Source organism: Gopherus flavomarginatus, chromosome 2 (assembly GCF_025201925.1).
Source record: "Gopherus flavomarginatus isolate rGopFla2 chromosome 2, rGopFla2.mat.asm, whole genome shotgun sequence".
In the NCBI taxonomy this organism is placed as follows: domain Eukaryota; kingdom Metazoa; phylum Chordata; order Testudines; family Testudinidae; genus Gopherus; species Gopherus flavomarginatus.
In genome coordinates, this window is record NC_066618.1 from 58,148,429 (window position 1) to 58,163,717 (window position 15,289).

At 39.3% G+C, this 15,289-nt stretch overlaps 1 protein-coding gene across 4 annotated transcripts in view; it reads right to left on the reverse strand.

The window, feature by feature from the left end:
• The window catches only part of CRPPA (CDP-L-ribitol pyrophosphorylase A), a 215,580-nt gene that overhangs the window by 176,975 nt on the left and 23,316 nt on the right, over window positions 1-15,289 (reverse strand). For all 4 annotated transcript variants that reach the window (XM_050938694.1, XM_050938692.1, XM_050938691.1 and 1 more), the window contains exon 2: window positions 14,506-14,785. In XM_050938694.1, coding sequence (XP_050794651.1) covers window positions 14,506-14,785 — 280 coding nt within the window. The remainder of the gene's footprint in view (window positions 1-14,505; window positions 14,786-15,289) is intronic.

Genomic DNA, 15,289 nt, shown 5'->3' on the forward strand with positions numbered 1-15,289 from the left:
GATTCTTCGTCACTGATCATTTTAAAATCCAGATTGGATGTTTTGCCAAAACAGCTGCTCCAGGAATTATTTTGGAGAAGTTCTATGGCATGTCTGATAAGGAAGGTCAAACTAGATGATCACAAAGGTGCCTTCTGGCCTTGGAATCCATAAATCTATGTTAATAGATGAGTTTCAGATTTGTAATACACAGAGTAGGTCTGATGTCAGATTCATGTATACCAAGGCTATGAATGACAATTTAACAACAGGGGGAGAGGTATTTGACTATCTGGTTGCACATGGAAGAATGAAGGAAAAGTAAGCAAGAGCTAAATTTAGACAGGTATATAGGATAGACTAACAACTCTTGGTCAGGAAGGAATTTTCCTCCAGGGCAGATTGGCAGAGGCCCTGGAGATTTTTCACCTTCCTCTGCAGTGTGGGGCATGGGTCACTTGCTGGAGGATTCTCTGCACTTTGAGGTCTTTAAACCACGATTTGAGGACTTCAATAACTCAGACACAGGTTAGGAGTTTGTTACAGGAGTGGATGGGTGAGATTCTGTGGCCTGCATTGCACAGGAGGTCAGACTAAATGATCATAATGGTCCCTTCTGACTGTAAGTCTATGAACAGGAAAACTTTAACCATCTCTACATTTCTTAGTGTTAACATATCTTAATATTAACGTTTTTAGCAGAACATGCTGGATTTCTTTAATCAGAGAGTTATTCTCTGCTCTGACAAGTGCTGTAGCATGGAAACAGAGTTCTGAAAATTTTGTATTACATTGTCTTAAGAAGAAATAAACTTTCTGTCTTCATACATGCAGACCCAGAATTTAGAAGTATATTTAAATTACTTAAAATGAGATAATCTCTTTGAAGCTTTATACTGAAATAAGTTGGGACAGTCAGACACAAGACAAATACAGTAACTCCTCACTTAACGTTATAGTTATATTCCTGAAAAATGCGACTTTAAGAAACACATAGTATGTTTTAAACAAACAATTTAATACTGGTACACAGTGATGATGATTGTGAAGCCTGGTTGAGGTGGAGGAGTCAGAGAGTGGGATATTTCCCTTACTGCTAAATGATGAACTAGCAATGGCCTGAGCCCCACAAGGGTTAACCCTCACTCTGCAAGGCAGCAGGAATGGAGGGAGATATGCGCATTTTTTATAAGTACACTGCCTTGTTAATTGGATCAGCTTGCTGAGACCACAGCTGCTGCAAGCTCCCTGCATCCTGAGCCCTGCTCTACGGAAGATGGGGTAAGCTGGGGGTGCAGGAGCGGGGCAGAGGGGACACCCTGACATTAGCCCCCCTCTTCCTTCCCTCCCTCCTCCCCTGCATGGCAAGCAGGAGTCTCAGGGAGCAGCTCCAAGGCAGAGGGCAGGAGCAGCACACGGCAGTGAAGGGAGGAACACAGCTGAACTGCAGGCAGCCGCTGCACAGGGAACTTAGGGGAGCAGAGAGCTGATAGAGGGCTGCCGGTCCACCCTGGTTCCAAGCCCCCACCTGCTAGCTGCAAGGGGCTGCTCTTCCTGCAAGCAGTAGACAAAGCAGGCGGCTGCCAAACGATGTTAGAAAGGAGCATTACACAACTTTAAATGAGCATGTTCCTTAATTGATCAGCAATGTAACAACGAACCATTAACTGGGACAACTTTAAGTGAGGAGTTACTGTAAATTCATGGTGCAATATCACTGAAGTCAGTGGAACAGTATTGAGGGTGAATTTGGCCCAGTATGTCCACTAAGCTTAAAAAAAGCTTAATTTAGTAGAAACGCAAGTGACTTTATTTTAGTCTTCAGTGAATATAAGAGTCACATAAAAGTGCTGTTCATATAAACAGCTCAGATTAATAACATACATGAATGTAGATGGGCTAGATAGATATCCAACAATTTACAAAGCTGTGGTAAAATTTTTGATTGGGTGAAAGATTATTTGCAAATTGTCAAATACTTCTGTCTTTGGGATTTAGCCTAAATTAGTTCAGGATATGAGCCAGATGAAACTGCTCAAAATCACTGTGATTAATTTCTTCTCAACCTAATTTATCAAACTGTTTCCACATGTTAATACATGGAAAATATTCTTTTACACAAAGCAAATGACTTGCAATGGCGGGCATTCACAGCTACATACACTTTCAAAAACAGAAATGAAAGCAATACCTGTGGATCTATGCATGACACAGGTAAAAACATGCACATCTATTCAGACATCTGCACTCAAGATAATTATATCTGTAGTAATCAACATGCTTCAGCCACATACAGTAATTACTATTCCAGTTAGCAGGGCTGTCTTCAGTGAATGACTGCTTACTCCAAATTTATAGAATAGCATCTTCAAAGCTAAACCAAGCACTGGTAATTATAAGATTAAAATATTTCACATATTTAATGGACTATTCCTTTTAAACCTTCTGCGTTTGTGAACCTGAAATGGAGAATGTATTAATGAAACAGAGTCCTATAACTAGCTTTGGAAGAACACCTTTAATCACTTTATTACACACAGCTGGTTGGTTTACAGTAATTTAAGATATCGGGTCTCACTGTATCATATTTTATGCTTCTTTTTCTTAAAAGCACTTTCCCCAAATTCTGTCCAGTTGTTATTAGTTGTTATTAAGGGTAACATCCTACTTCATCTGCAGACTCAAGACCATGACCAAGCAGAAATGGCACAGTTCCACTGCAGAAAAGTGGAAGAGCATGATTTTGGGAATCGTACTGAAGCTCTTGCGCTATTGCAGCTCCATGTACCCCAGTGTATAGGTGAGGTAAGGGAATATGGTTCAGGTAGAAGATATGACTGCACTAATTCTCCCAGCCACTCTCCTCCTTGAAGTGCACCAGCTGCTGGGGCTATTACAACCCTAAGACTGCAGCAGCTGGTATGGAACAGAAGATTAGAGCTGTGCAAATAACTGATTTTTTGGTTTGCTGGCAGTTCTGAATTTTTTTAATTGCTTCAGGTCAAACTAAACAATTAATTCAATCCAAAATGAAATGTGTCATAGAATATCAGGGTTTCATAGAATATCAGGGTTAGAAGGGACCTCAGGAGGTCATCTTATCCAACCCCCTGCTCAAAGCAGGACCAATCCCCAGACAGATTTTTGCCACAGATCCCTAAATGGCCCCCTTAAGGATTGAATTCACAACCCTGGGTTTAGCAGGCCAATGCTCAAACACACTGAGCTATCCCTCTCCTTTTCAATTTTCTAAATAAAATTGAAGACTTTTTTTAAACAGTCATTTTGAAAAAAAATTCTAAACATTTTGTTTCAAAAACATCAAGATGAAACTTGACTTTTTCCTGGAAATTACTTTTGCTCCCTCCCTTTTCCTTCAGATATGAACAATTCAGTGAAACCAATACAAATTAGCAACACACTTCAGTTTTGCTGAATCTGCATGTTTAGTCAAAAAGTGCTGGCTGAAAAGTTTTGCCCTGCTCTACATATTCTTTTCCCTGCAGAGAAGTCTAACACCAGGTTAAGGATTCAGTTTTAGTAAAGATTTGATTGAGAGGAGCCACGAGCTTTATTTTTATTTTAAAAACGGAAGAAAAATCTTAATTGCCCTCTGTTAAATATGTGAGTTTCTAACTGAAATTTAATTTGAGACAGTAGAGCAGAACATCAGTTACTCACATTAATGACTGGAAGAGTCACTGTTAATTTCAGAATTTTATGGAACAGTGTGGCATGTCCAATTCTAGTTTTACCTGATATATGTGTATTGACCACTTTTATCTATTAATCTAGAATCCAGGGACTGAATTATTAGAAAAAATGGCATGAAACTAGTTTGAAACATTAAGTGTGCTCCAAGAAAGACAATAAACATACACTTTAGTCAGACAAAGATAGAGTCCACTAGAACATGTGGAGTTTTGAACAGTAGGCGAATGGTTTGTATGCTAAAATGTACTTAATTTCCTTAAAGTCTGTTTACCTAGCTGGGTAAGGACAATGGTGGAACTCACTGAAACTGGACATATGTGAATCTTAAACCAACATCAGGAAGGAAGAAGTTATAACTGTGTTTATTCCTAACTGCAGAAGAGGTCTGTTTAATCAGAAACTTATACACTTTGATCCAATACTACCCAGCTGATAGGATGGCTTAAACAAATGTAATGTATATTTATGACACCATAACTCTTTTAATGAGGTCACCTTTATCACTGCATTATACTGAATTGAGTAATTGAGGAAAGGACACCTAAATCAAGAGATGTCAGAACTCACATTAGTTCTGACAAGCTGGGAATTAAGAAGACTAGCAGAAATTGATGATCCTTAATTGAGTTTCCTTACCTTTCTTCTTGTACATAGTTATATATTAAAGTTATAAGAATAAAAACTAACATTTCTTATTATCTCTCCCTGTAAAATGCCAGTAAATAGCACTATGATTTATTCTAAAATACACCAGATTCTGAATGTTTAATCTGAGAAAAGTACTAATAAGGGTGTGAAGATGAGGGGTGGGGAGAGCTGTCTGTACAACTTATAAATTCTGCTTGATATTATGAAGTTGTTACTATGAAAATTGCTATCACTTAATACCCTATGTAAATGTGGAATCCACCATTGCTGGCAGGGCCTACAACAGGTACACACCAAGCTGAGGACAATGGGGAGTACTTAACTTTAACAATTCTGCTTTTACCTGACAATAGCTATGCTAAGGGAGTTTGCTCCAGCTGGGAGAACTTTCTGGGTGTCTCTCTGAGAGTCCATTTATAACCTTTTGCTTTGGTCATCTGTCCCTTTGTTCATGCTCTCTATTCCTCCTATCTTAAGAGTGAGCTGGGGAGGAATCAGAAGGCTAACACTTTTGGGTGTAGTTCTCTGAGATGGTGTGTTTAAGCTACCAGGGGAGCAGGAGGGGAAGAGGTAGAGTTGCCAATCCTCCAGGATTGGCCTGGAGTGTCCCAGAATTGGCATTGATCTCCCAGTGACTGTTGAAAGCAATCCAGGAGATTTTAACAGGATATTTAAAGAAAATGACATTACATCATGTTGGGGGAAAAAATCTCCCAGAATAGCTTCAGTCACAGTTGGCAACTCTAGGCAGAGGGGGAAGTGTCAGCATTGTTCCAAGTCTCCATGCAGAAGACCATATGGCTGCAGCTGTCAGTACAAGGTGCTGCATGGGGGATCTGCACCCAGAGACACTTGGAGAGTGTACTTAAGGACCCTAAAACAGGGACAGTAACTATGATCTGTTCAGATGCCAGAAGCTTAAAACCCAAGGATTCAATGACTGGATCACCTCACAGCAGTCTGGTGAGCTGCATCTGTGACAACGGGTTTTCAAAGAAAATGGAAACTGCGTTCAAAAAAGGCAAGGAAAGGAGAGAGAGAGAGTGAAAGAGATAATGTTCCAATACGTTTGTTAATCTATAAGGTGCCACAGGACTCTTTGTTGCTTTCTGAGTGAAAGAGAATGTGTGTGTGTAAACCACAAAACCTATTTTTCAGATGAGCAGCATCCAAAGAGGGCCTGAGGATACCAGTGCAGGCAAAGGAGGATCAAACAACCACCAGGAATGATATGGCTGGAATGCTAAATATCACCTAGTAATTTGGGCATTTTCTATCTTTCATGTTACTCTTTCAAGTGAGTCGACTGTGGTTGGCAATTAGCACAAAATCTAATTTTAGAAGACATCAGAAAAAACCCTCAAAAAGCCATTTCATACACAGAGATCCCTGCCCTATCACGGAGTTATTCTTTTCTCTCTTGGGAACAGCTTTCTACTCTTATTGTTTCACATCTTCAGATCTGTTCTTGACCCAGTCTTGCACCTGTTTGCTGTTACAGTTTCCAAAAGCCCAGATTCTATACAATAGGGGAAGAACAGAAGCACTTCCTTCATCTCTATACAATCCTGAGTTTCCTACCTTATCATGGACTCTCCGGTTTGACTCCCATCCTAAACAGGGGCTTGGAACAGAAGGGTGTTCTAATGCTTTTAAGCAGCTCCGTGAATCTCATCAGCTGTCTCTTCATCTTCTGAAGTCTCACGGCCTCTTCTCATACCCTTCTTGTCTCTTCTCATTGCCTTTCTCCTCTCCGCTTCTTTCTCCTAACTGCCTGCGTCAACACACACTCTGCGAGTTCTGTGCACATACTCTATGCACATGGAATTGGAGAGACCACCTTCATCAGGCCTATCCTAATTCCTACTCACCTCTCCCCTGTATACACTACCGTATTTATGGGAGATCTACGTATAAAAACCAAAGAAAGGCTTGATTCTACACTCTAATACTGTACATGAAATCTATTGGTTTGACTTTCAGGAAATGACCTACTACTCATTTTTGTACAAACACAGCAGCTCATTTTTATGAGACAGAATGAGATGCAATGCAGATCAGAAGGCAATTTCAAGCCCTAAAGCTGATAAACTCTTGAACAATGGAGTTGCACCTGTTGATAAAACGACAAACTTCAGAGAAACTTTCAGCTGGTCCCTGGAGCCTACTTTAATGGTTCCAGAAGGAGCCCTAAACCTGCCTCTGCACAAGACAGAATACAGCAGAAGAATTTACAAATTATTTTATTATCCTTGTTCCACTCACTAAAGACACACTGTATCCAGAAGTATAGTCAAGCCATCATGAGCTACTATTTAAAGTGGTCACTATCACCAACTAAATAACTGACAGCAATTATTACACATTGGTATGACCTATGCTGCCACACAGGGGTATAAGACCCCACTAGGTCCCTGCATGGCCTCCCCCACTGGGTGCCGAAGAGTAAGGAGGGGATCTGCAACACAGTATTTCCCCAGCCACACAAACAGGAAGTAGAAGTGAAAGGGCATAGCCTTGACTCCATTCCTCAAATGCTCTGGCAAGCCCAGATGAGCCAACTCTGTGAAATAGTAATTTCCTACTGATATGGGCAGCTTACTACCTCCAGGAGCAAGGGGGCAGTAAGAAAGGAACCAAGCCACATGCATTGAACACATGCCTAAGTGCAGGGCTTGGACAATTTACCTGGCACCACTATTCCAAAGGCTAAGCTTATTAGTCAGGAGTGAAAACTCTCTCTGAAGCCACTCCATTTTTTCCTAAAGGCCTTCCATTTAAAAGAATAAAAGTTTTGTGGTTTTATTTTTTGGGGGGGAGGAGCAGGTGCAAGAGGATAGGAGACTGAATCATAACATACTGTTCATTTACTTTCCACTTAATAAATGTTAAAAGGATGTAACTTCCTTCTAAGGCTGACTGAACAGTAGGAAAAAAATGTCAAAAACATTGCTCAACCATTTTTCCACTAATTGTCTCATTAGTTATTTGCTAAGTAGTATTTTCCCAGCCATGTCAATTTAAAAAATTGATTCATGAGGCACATACATTGTCAATATAGCATCAGGCTCTAGGGAGTTAGTGGAGAGATGCTATGGTGCTGTGTACTTCCTCAGGTGCAGAGCAATGGAGCTCCTCTCCTGTACACATGTGAAGTTCCACAAGGGGAGAAAAGGAGGTGGTCACTTCACAGCAACTTAGGAGGTGCTCAGAAGCATTGCTCCTCTCCTGCAAGGAACAATCTTTTTGCACTTTGGGCCTGACAGAAAACCAGAGGTTAATTAAGAGTCTTTACATAGAATGTATGCAGTAGAAGTTCCCACAGACCTGGGCTCCTTGAGTGATGTGTGAGTAGGCTCCCTACACAAATACTATCCAATGAGGTACTGACATCCAACTTTTTCCGCTGCCTATATATAAAGCAACAATTGTCATCAAGCATTTTATTAAGCATATAATTTTTCCCCAAATCCTAGTTTTTTCAGTGCGTCATGGTGGCCGCTGCTGAAAATTCATCCCTCAGCATACATTTTTCCTTCAATTGATTCAACTTGTTCTTTGACAAATTCATCTTATCTTCAGACTCTTGCTAATTATGAACATAAGGATTTTTTCTTTGAAGACTATTGAAAACTACAGCTATTCTTTAAATTAATTACAGTCCACCTTCTAATTCTGAGAATGAACCTTCTACTTCGAGTTAGAGAAGGGATGAAAATCAGGTTTATAATCAAATCTAGTTGCAAATTTAACTACAGACACAGGGACAAAGAGAGACTCTTTCTCGCTGTAATAAGATTTTTCCAATAATAGAACTGAAAGGTTTTTCCTTTTATTTTAATTTTAAACATTTTTCGGTGATACTGTTTAAAACTATCGGCAATAAAATATTGCTAGGGGCTTTAGATTGCTGCCTTCTTAAGCTTCTACCATCCCCAGCTTTTACTGGCAATGAAGAATTTGTTTCTAGAAATATATCATTTTACTTATAAATTGCCCCCCCAAAACATAAATGGATTTAATTGGTTACAAAGCTACATAATAAGGGGATTGTTTCAGAGAATTAATTTATTAAGACATAATTTATTATTTTTGGATAAGCTGAACATTTTGAATCCTACAGGCAAATAACAAACTGATTAGTAAATGTAATAAAGTAATTTATTTGCCTGACAAGTAGAATTAAGGAGTGCAATCCCCTATTTGATCAATTGCCATTTTAAGAACATTAAAACTTCATGCAATTACACTATCTGTATGGTATGCAGATGAACAACAATGTAGTGTTATCCTTATTGCATTACTGATTTAATGTTTCTGCCATATTTTGTATCAGAAAAGCTTTTACACATAATGTAAGAGGAAATAATTACATCTGTTATGAAATACTGAGGAGTTGACTCCTGTAGATATGGTAAGAACATGATTACAAGAGAGAACAGGAGAGGGTAACTTCTCTCTGATATTCTCAAACTAGGACAATTTTGAGATGGAGAGTCCATGGCTGTCCAGTGATTTCCTCAAAATGAAGTGTAGCTGTTCGATGAAGATAACTTCCCATCCCATTCCCAACTAGGGGAGTTTGCCAACTTCTACTACAAAGGCTTCTGTTACACAATTTGAAGGTCCTTTCAGGTCCTCAGATGCTTCTATGCTGACAGGTAGCAAGGGAAGCCAAGAGCTTCTTCAGTCAAATTCCTGCTGGCATAACTCAACTAAGTTAAGTGAAGCTATGCCAGTAGAGCAAGTAGCTGTCTTATCATTTGTTCCTGGTCAGGAGGCATATATTTAGAAACATACAGAAATTAAATACACCTCTACCCCGATATAACGCTGTCCTCGGGAGCCAAAAAATCTTACAGCATTATAGGTGAAACCACGTTATATCGAACTTGCTTTGATCCACCAGAGTGTGCAGCCCTGCCCCCCTGGAGCATTGCTTTACCGCGTTATATCCGAATTCATGCTATATCGGGTCGCGTTATATCAGGGTAGAAGTGTATATGAAAGTGGGCCAAAACAACTCCTCTTCCTTGCTGCTCCAAACAAAGAACATAAGAACGGCTATACTGGGTCAGATCAAAAGTCTATCTAGCCCAGTAACCTGTCTTCTGACAGTGGCCAACGCCAGGTGCCCCAGAAGGAATGAACAGCACCTCAAGTGATTCATACGCTGTTGCCCATTTCCAGTTTCTGGCAAACATCCCTGCCCATCCTGGCTAATAGCCATTGATGGACTTAACAGCCATGAACTTACGTAGTTCTTTTTTTAACCCTGTTAGAGTCTTGGCTTTCACAACATCCTCTGGCAAAGAGTTCCACAGGTTGACTGTGAGTTGTGTGAAAATACACTTCCTTTTGTTTCTTTTAAACCTGCAGCCTATTAAAAGACACTAGACAGCCAAGGAGCAACTTATAAATACCTAAAATAGATTGGATATACATTAGAAAAGGAAGATTATGTCAGACACGGGGAACAGATGATTACGTGGGCTAGCCCAGAGCAGTAGCAAATTGGGGATTGGTTATCTCCTGTCAGGGGATGATCAGACAAACCAGTTCACATTGACTGGTGAATAAAACATTTATAAAGGTTGCTTTTGTCCCGTACCCAACTTATTTGGAATAATTATGCAGCAAGATACTATAATCACCCTAGAAAAAAATCAGAGAGGAAAAAAAATCATTCACTGGATTACAAACATAATATTACTCAGTTGCAGATGAAGTGTCTGAGTTTATTTCCTTTAGCATTATGTGGGAATTTAAACATTCAAAACAGTAAGAGTCTGAGAGATGACAGGACAAAATAGATCCAAAAATATCCTTCAGATAAGTAAACACAAACACATTTAGAAAACAAAAATGCTAGTCTCATTGCGACATCAATCTTATCTGAAAGGTCACATCAACATAAATAATCCCATGCTTCTATCACAATTAGAAAGAATGTTATGTTAAAATAGCAGATTTACAAAAACACTATGTTAATTATGTGATCAGGATCTGAATAATCATTGATGCTCACTTTCAAAGACATTTTAATTTACAATGGAAAATTATTTTTCAGGAAGAAAAGGAGAATTTACCATGAAAGGACCCCGGTGATGAATCACTGTTATCACTTCATTTGGTGGTTAAAGCTCATTTAAAGGGATCAGACTCTCCAGAACAAAGACTGAGACATATTTTCCACTATATTGTAATGCACATTTGCCTCCTTCCCCCTAAAATTGTTACAGAAGACTATTTTTCCACTTAAATTTTGACACGTGCAATGTGGCCGGCAAGCAATATTTTCCCAAGTTTCAGATGATTAGGAAAATTATGTTGAGATATAGGACTCAAGAACAAAGTGACAATCATATTTGGAAAGTTCTAGTGCTTTTTGTCATCACCTATCTCAAAAGTGGCTTGTGTTAGAAATTTTAAATTGGATACATTTGAAAGACCTTGGAAGCTCTAATGGACAGGAACATTTCTGGAAATATATTTACTAGCAAATCAGGTAAGCCAACTGGAATGTAAGGCTCCAGCAGAAAGTCCTCAAATAATTGGTGCAGCTCCTAAACTGTCACTAAAGCAAAAGTAGTAGAGTCTGTTTCATTTCTTACTAATGAAGACCATCAACCAAAATATAAGCCAATTGCTATGGAACTCTACGTATTTGGATTTATAATCATAAATATTCTCGGGAAGCACTTACATTATGTAATGTTCATAATACATATTTTAACAGATGGCTCATCCCACTCCTACAAGTTAAGAAATGCCACAACTCACTCCTGCCATACACTGCTGCCATAGTTCCAAATACAGCTACTGCTTCATGACTTCTTCTCCTTTACCCCACTCCCCAAAGTGGACAGGCACCAGGGGAATTTTATTCCCTATATACTCCTGCCACTCTAGTATCCAAGTGCCTCAGAGTCATAAACAGATTTTATCCTCGTAACCGCCCTTTAAGATCGGAAAGTTATCATTTCCTGTTTTACTCATGAGGAACTGAGGCCTGGGGTTGATTTGCCCAAGGAAGTGTGTGGCAAATCAGGAGCAGAACACAGATCTCCTAAGTCCCAGTTCAATACCCTACCTACTACACCAACTTTCCCACCTGCGGCAGTGCTCTCAATGCCCTTGCCCTTCTACCTGAGTCAACACAGTTTTCATCAACTACTCCCTGAGGAAATGAAGTCCCAGTAAGGGGAAGTCTCTAAGATCTTTTTGGAAACTCCAAAAAAAATGACCCTCTCCTTGTGAGGATCTGAGACATTGCCATTTCCACGTCACTGAGTCTGAAGCATTAGGCCTCATCCTCTTCTTGTCTCAGTGGAAAAGACAAAAACGTATTGATGCTGTTGACCTTCTACTGTAATGTTCTCTGCAGGGAACAGGTTGAACATAAGACCATAAGACAGTTTTGTCTTCAGCCACCAGAATGGGGAAGACTGGTAGCAAAAACACTTTACAACTTCCCAAGCTGGGTGTAGGTATCCAGAATATCACATGCACCCAACTCATGAAGTATATGTTTTCCTGTGTTGATGGTACTTGATCCCAGCAGTGGAGGAAGAAAAGGAAAGTAATCAGGGTCAAGAAAATGAAGAATTATAGAATGTATGATTTTCATAAGCACCTTTATAAAATTTCTATTCTGTCTCATGCACAATTTGGATACTGTAGGATTTAAACATTTGGGTTTCTGTTTTGTTTAACCTGAACTCTGAATTGCTTAGGTGAGTGATTTTTTAAAATTATGTTCTTGTAACAACTGTATTATTATATTATTTAAAACCATTAAGTTACTGATATTTATTCTCCTCAACTCCAGTTCAAGACATTTTTTTGCCTATACAATATACAAATATTTAGAATTTTACACTATGATCCTGCAATCTGTTATGCACGTGAGGTCAGTGAGGCTCCACCTGAATATAGCAGTCTACCCATGTGCAATGAGTTGCAGGTCTAGGACCTTAATTTGGTAAAGAAAAAGTCCTGATCCTGCTAAGTGCTGAAATCAATGGCAGTTGAGATCACTGAGCACCTCTCAGAATCGGTGATCAAAAGAATAAAGCAATGACCCAAGATAGTTAAATATAGCAGTATGTAAACATGCATTTTGATTTCCTCCAAGTTTAACACTTAAACCACAAAACATGTAAAAATCAGTTTTTTCAGAAGGTTACACTATGCTAATAATCCCATATTAAAGTATATGATACACAAGTGAAACAAATCATAACAATGTATGCAGGGGCACTCACCCTCACAGTGACAGAAAGGAGACTAACAAGCTCCTCTGGGCCTGTTCAATTCCAATGGGGAGGGGCACCTGAAAAGGCTGGTGGGGACTTGAGGGGCTTCAAGGGAAAAGCTGCCACAGAAAGGGGTGTTGAACAGGAAGACGCTACCCTACCTTAGATAGATTTGTTGAAAGGGAGATAGCAATAATCCTCTCTACTCCTGAAGCTGCAAGACCCAGCCCCAGAGCAGTACACCCCACAAGGAGAGGCTGGAGGTAGACCCCATTTCGACTAAGATCAAAGGATAGATCCAAGAAGACTGCATGAGTTCCAAGCTGCCTTTACCGCTCTTTACTTTCCCATCAACTCCTCTCTCCCATAAGGGAAGAGAGGGGAGAGGATTCTTCTTTTGTTTGTTTGCGCCAAGAACCTGCTTGGGGGAAGGACAAAAAGACGGCATAAAGACCTGAAACGGAGCCTGGAGGGGACTTGAGGGGACCCCAGCCCCCTAAACAAGTGGTAATAAAATGTGTTCACAGGTAGAACTTTATGTAGCAATGCAGAAAATATAGAACTTTAATTCAATTCAATTCAATATTCAATTATGCATCTGAAAAGTAAGTTTTACTATATGACTGCTGAATAATAATGTTAAGAGTTTCCTTAAAAATACAAAGCCAAGTCCTGGTCACCTTACTCACACTCATAGTCCCCAATAATTCCATTGAGATTACTTACCAAATTACTGGTCATTTCCCCCATGCTTTGTCTGTGCATCAGTTTAAGTTCAAAGTAACGGTTATATTTTAATGCCACTTAACTGATATTTATAAGATGTCTCCTATAAATCCTAACAGCATTCAGAAATATCCTGTTTTTAATGTACCAATGATTAGTGAATAGGAAAACACAAGTATTGCAAACAAAAACTGTAACAACAGCATCATACAAAGCTCCAGACAACAAACACAAAAACCTATTTTATAATGGAAAACAAAGAAATAATGATCTCAACAACAGACATTTCTAGGCAGTTAATGACCAGATGTGTTTAGGGTTTGCAGCTGACCATTAACTAACTGTTAGCTAACCTCTCTACCATTTATTGCTTAATGATTCCCATCAGAATAAGATCACAATTTCATTGTATCCACACAAAACAGCAAATACTGATCTACAAGACTTGTATGTAATTTGGTACAATATTCTTTTCTTTTTCTTTTTTTTTAATTGGAAATATACCTATCTCCTAGAACTGGAAGGGACCTCGAAAGGTCATTGAGTCCAGCCCCCCTGCATTCACTAGCAGGACCAAGTACTGATTTTTGCCCCAGATCCCCAAGTGGCCCCCTAAAGGACTGAACTCACAACCCTGGGCTCAGCAGGCCAATGCTCAAACCACTGAGCTATCCCTCCCCCCTGTTTAAGGGTTTTAAGGAAATCAAGTCATATAATAGGAACAGTACTTTTGCCACTTACTTTGTTAAGGAATTCACGATGAAAGGGGAGATGGAAAAGTATAATAGCAAAGCTCTTTGTTATGCCACAAAAACATTATTCTCTCTTCTAGATATCTATAAAGTATGCATCACTGGAGTATCTAGGTATCGGTCAACAGAATTTTGCATTATAAAGGACAGCAGGATCAAGCATACACAGTACATTCTCATCAGGCTGGTAACTTCCTACCTTACAAGTTGCATATTAATTCCATATCTTAGTTATATATTATTCTGTATGGCAAATAAGGCCCTTATCCTGTAAGCACATCCACCCAAGCTGACCTGCTTACATAACTTGGATCCTGTATTTGTTCTACTTAAAATGTATGGTATTATGTTGAGGTATTAATACAGTTCCTATTTTATTTTGTACCATGTAAGAGCTTTACAGAGTTCAGTTGTTGTGCTGTACATACCCCATGTTCTTTAGCAGCCAAAACCACTTTAAGAAGAATATCTTCCTCGACAAACGGCCTCACAGCATCATGGATAATCACTACTTCTGGTTTCTGGAGTGGACAGCTGGAAAGCGTGCTCTCTGGAAAGATTTTCAATCCATTGAAAATTGATCGGTGGCGAGTCATTCCACCTTCTACAACCGTAATTCGTTTGTGGCCATATTTTTTAATGATAGACTTCATTGTTTCAATGTTCTCTAGAGACACCACCACCACAATATCTGAGATCCAGTTTACTCTGTAAGAAATTGTACAGATGCATAAATATTGTTTGCATGCATTCTTAAATTAAACTTTGAGCACCTGGATTAGGATTAAAAATGAATAAATTCTTGTAGCAAGAAACTTAATTATTAGTAAAAATATTAGCGTAATGAAGCACCTCCCAACATTTTAAAGTTGCTATACCAGTTTGCTACTTTAAGGTTCTGAACCTGAAAAAAGAGCCAGATGAGTGGACCCCTCCATCCACATGGAGCCCCAATGAAGTCAACTGGATTCTGTGCAGGAGTCTGCCACACACAACAAATTGCAGGACTAGGGAGTAAAACTTCAGATATACCAACCAGAAATCTCCTTGTCAACCAACCTTATCACCTAATTGAGTCCAATTCCATTCTCGGTCCCAATGACCTGTCACTTCCTTTTCAAATGTGTGTGCGCTCTAACCAACAGTTAGAGTCTCACTGCTCTTAATCTCAAATCATTTGGTACACAGAATTTTGGCCTATTCCAAGTTCTA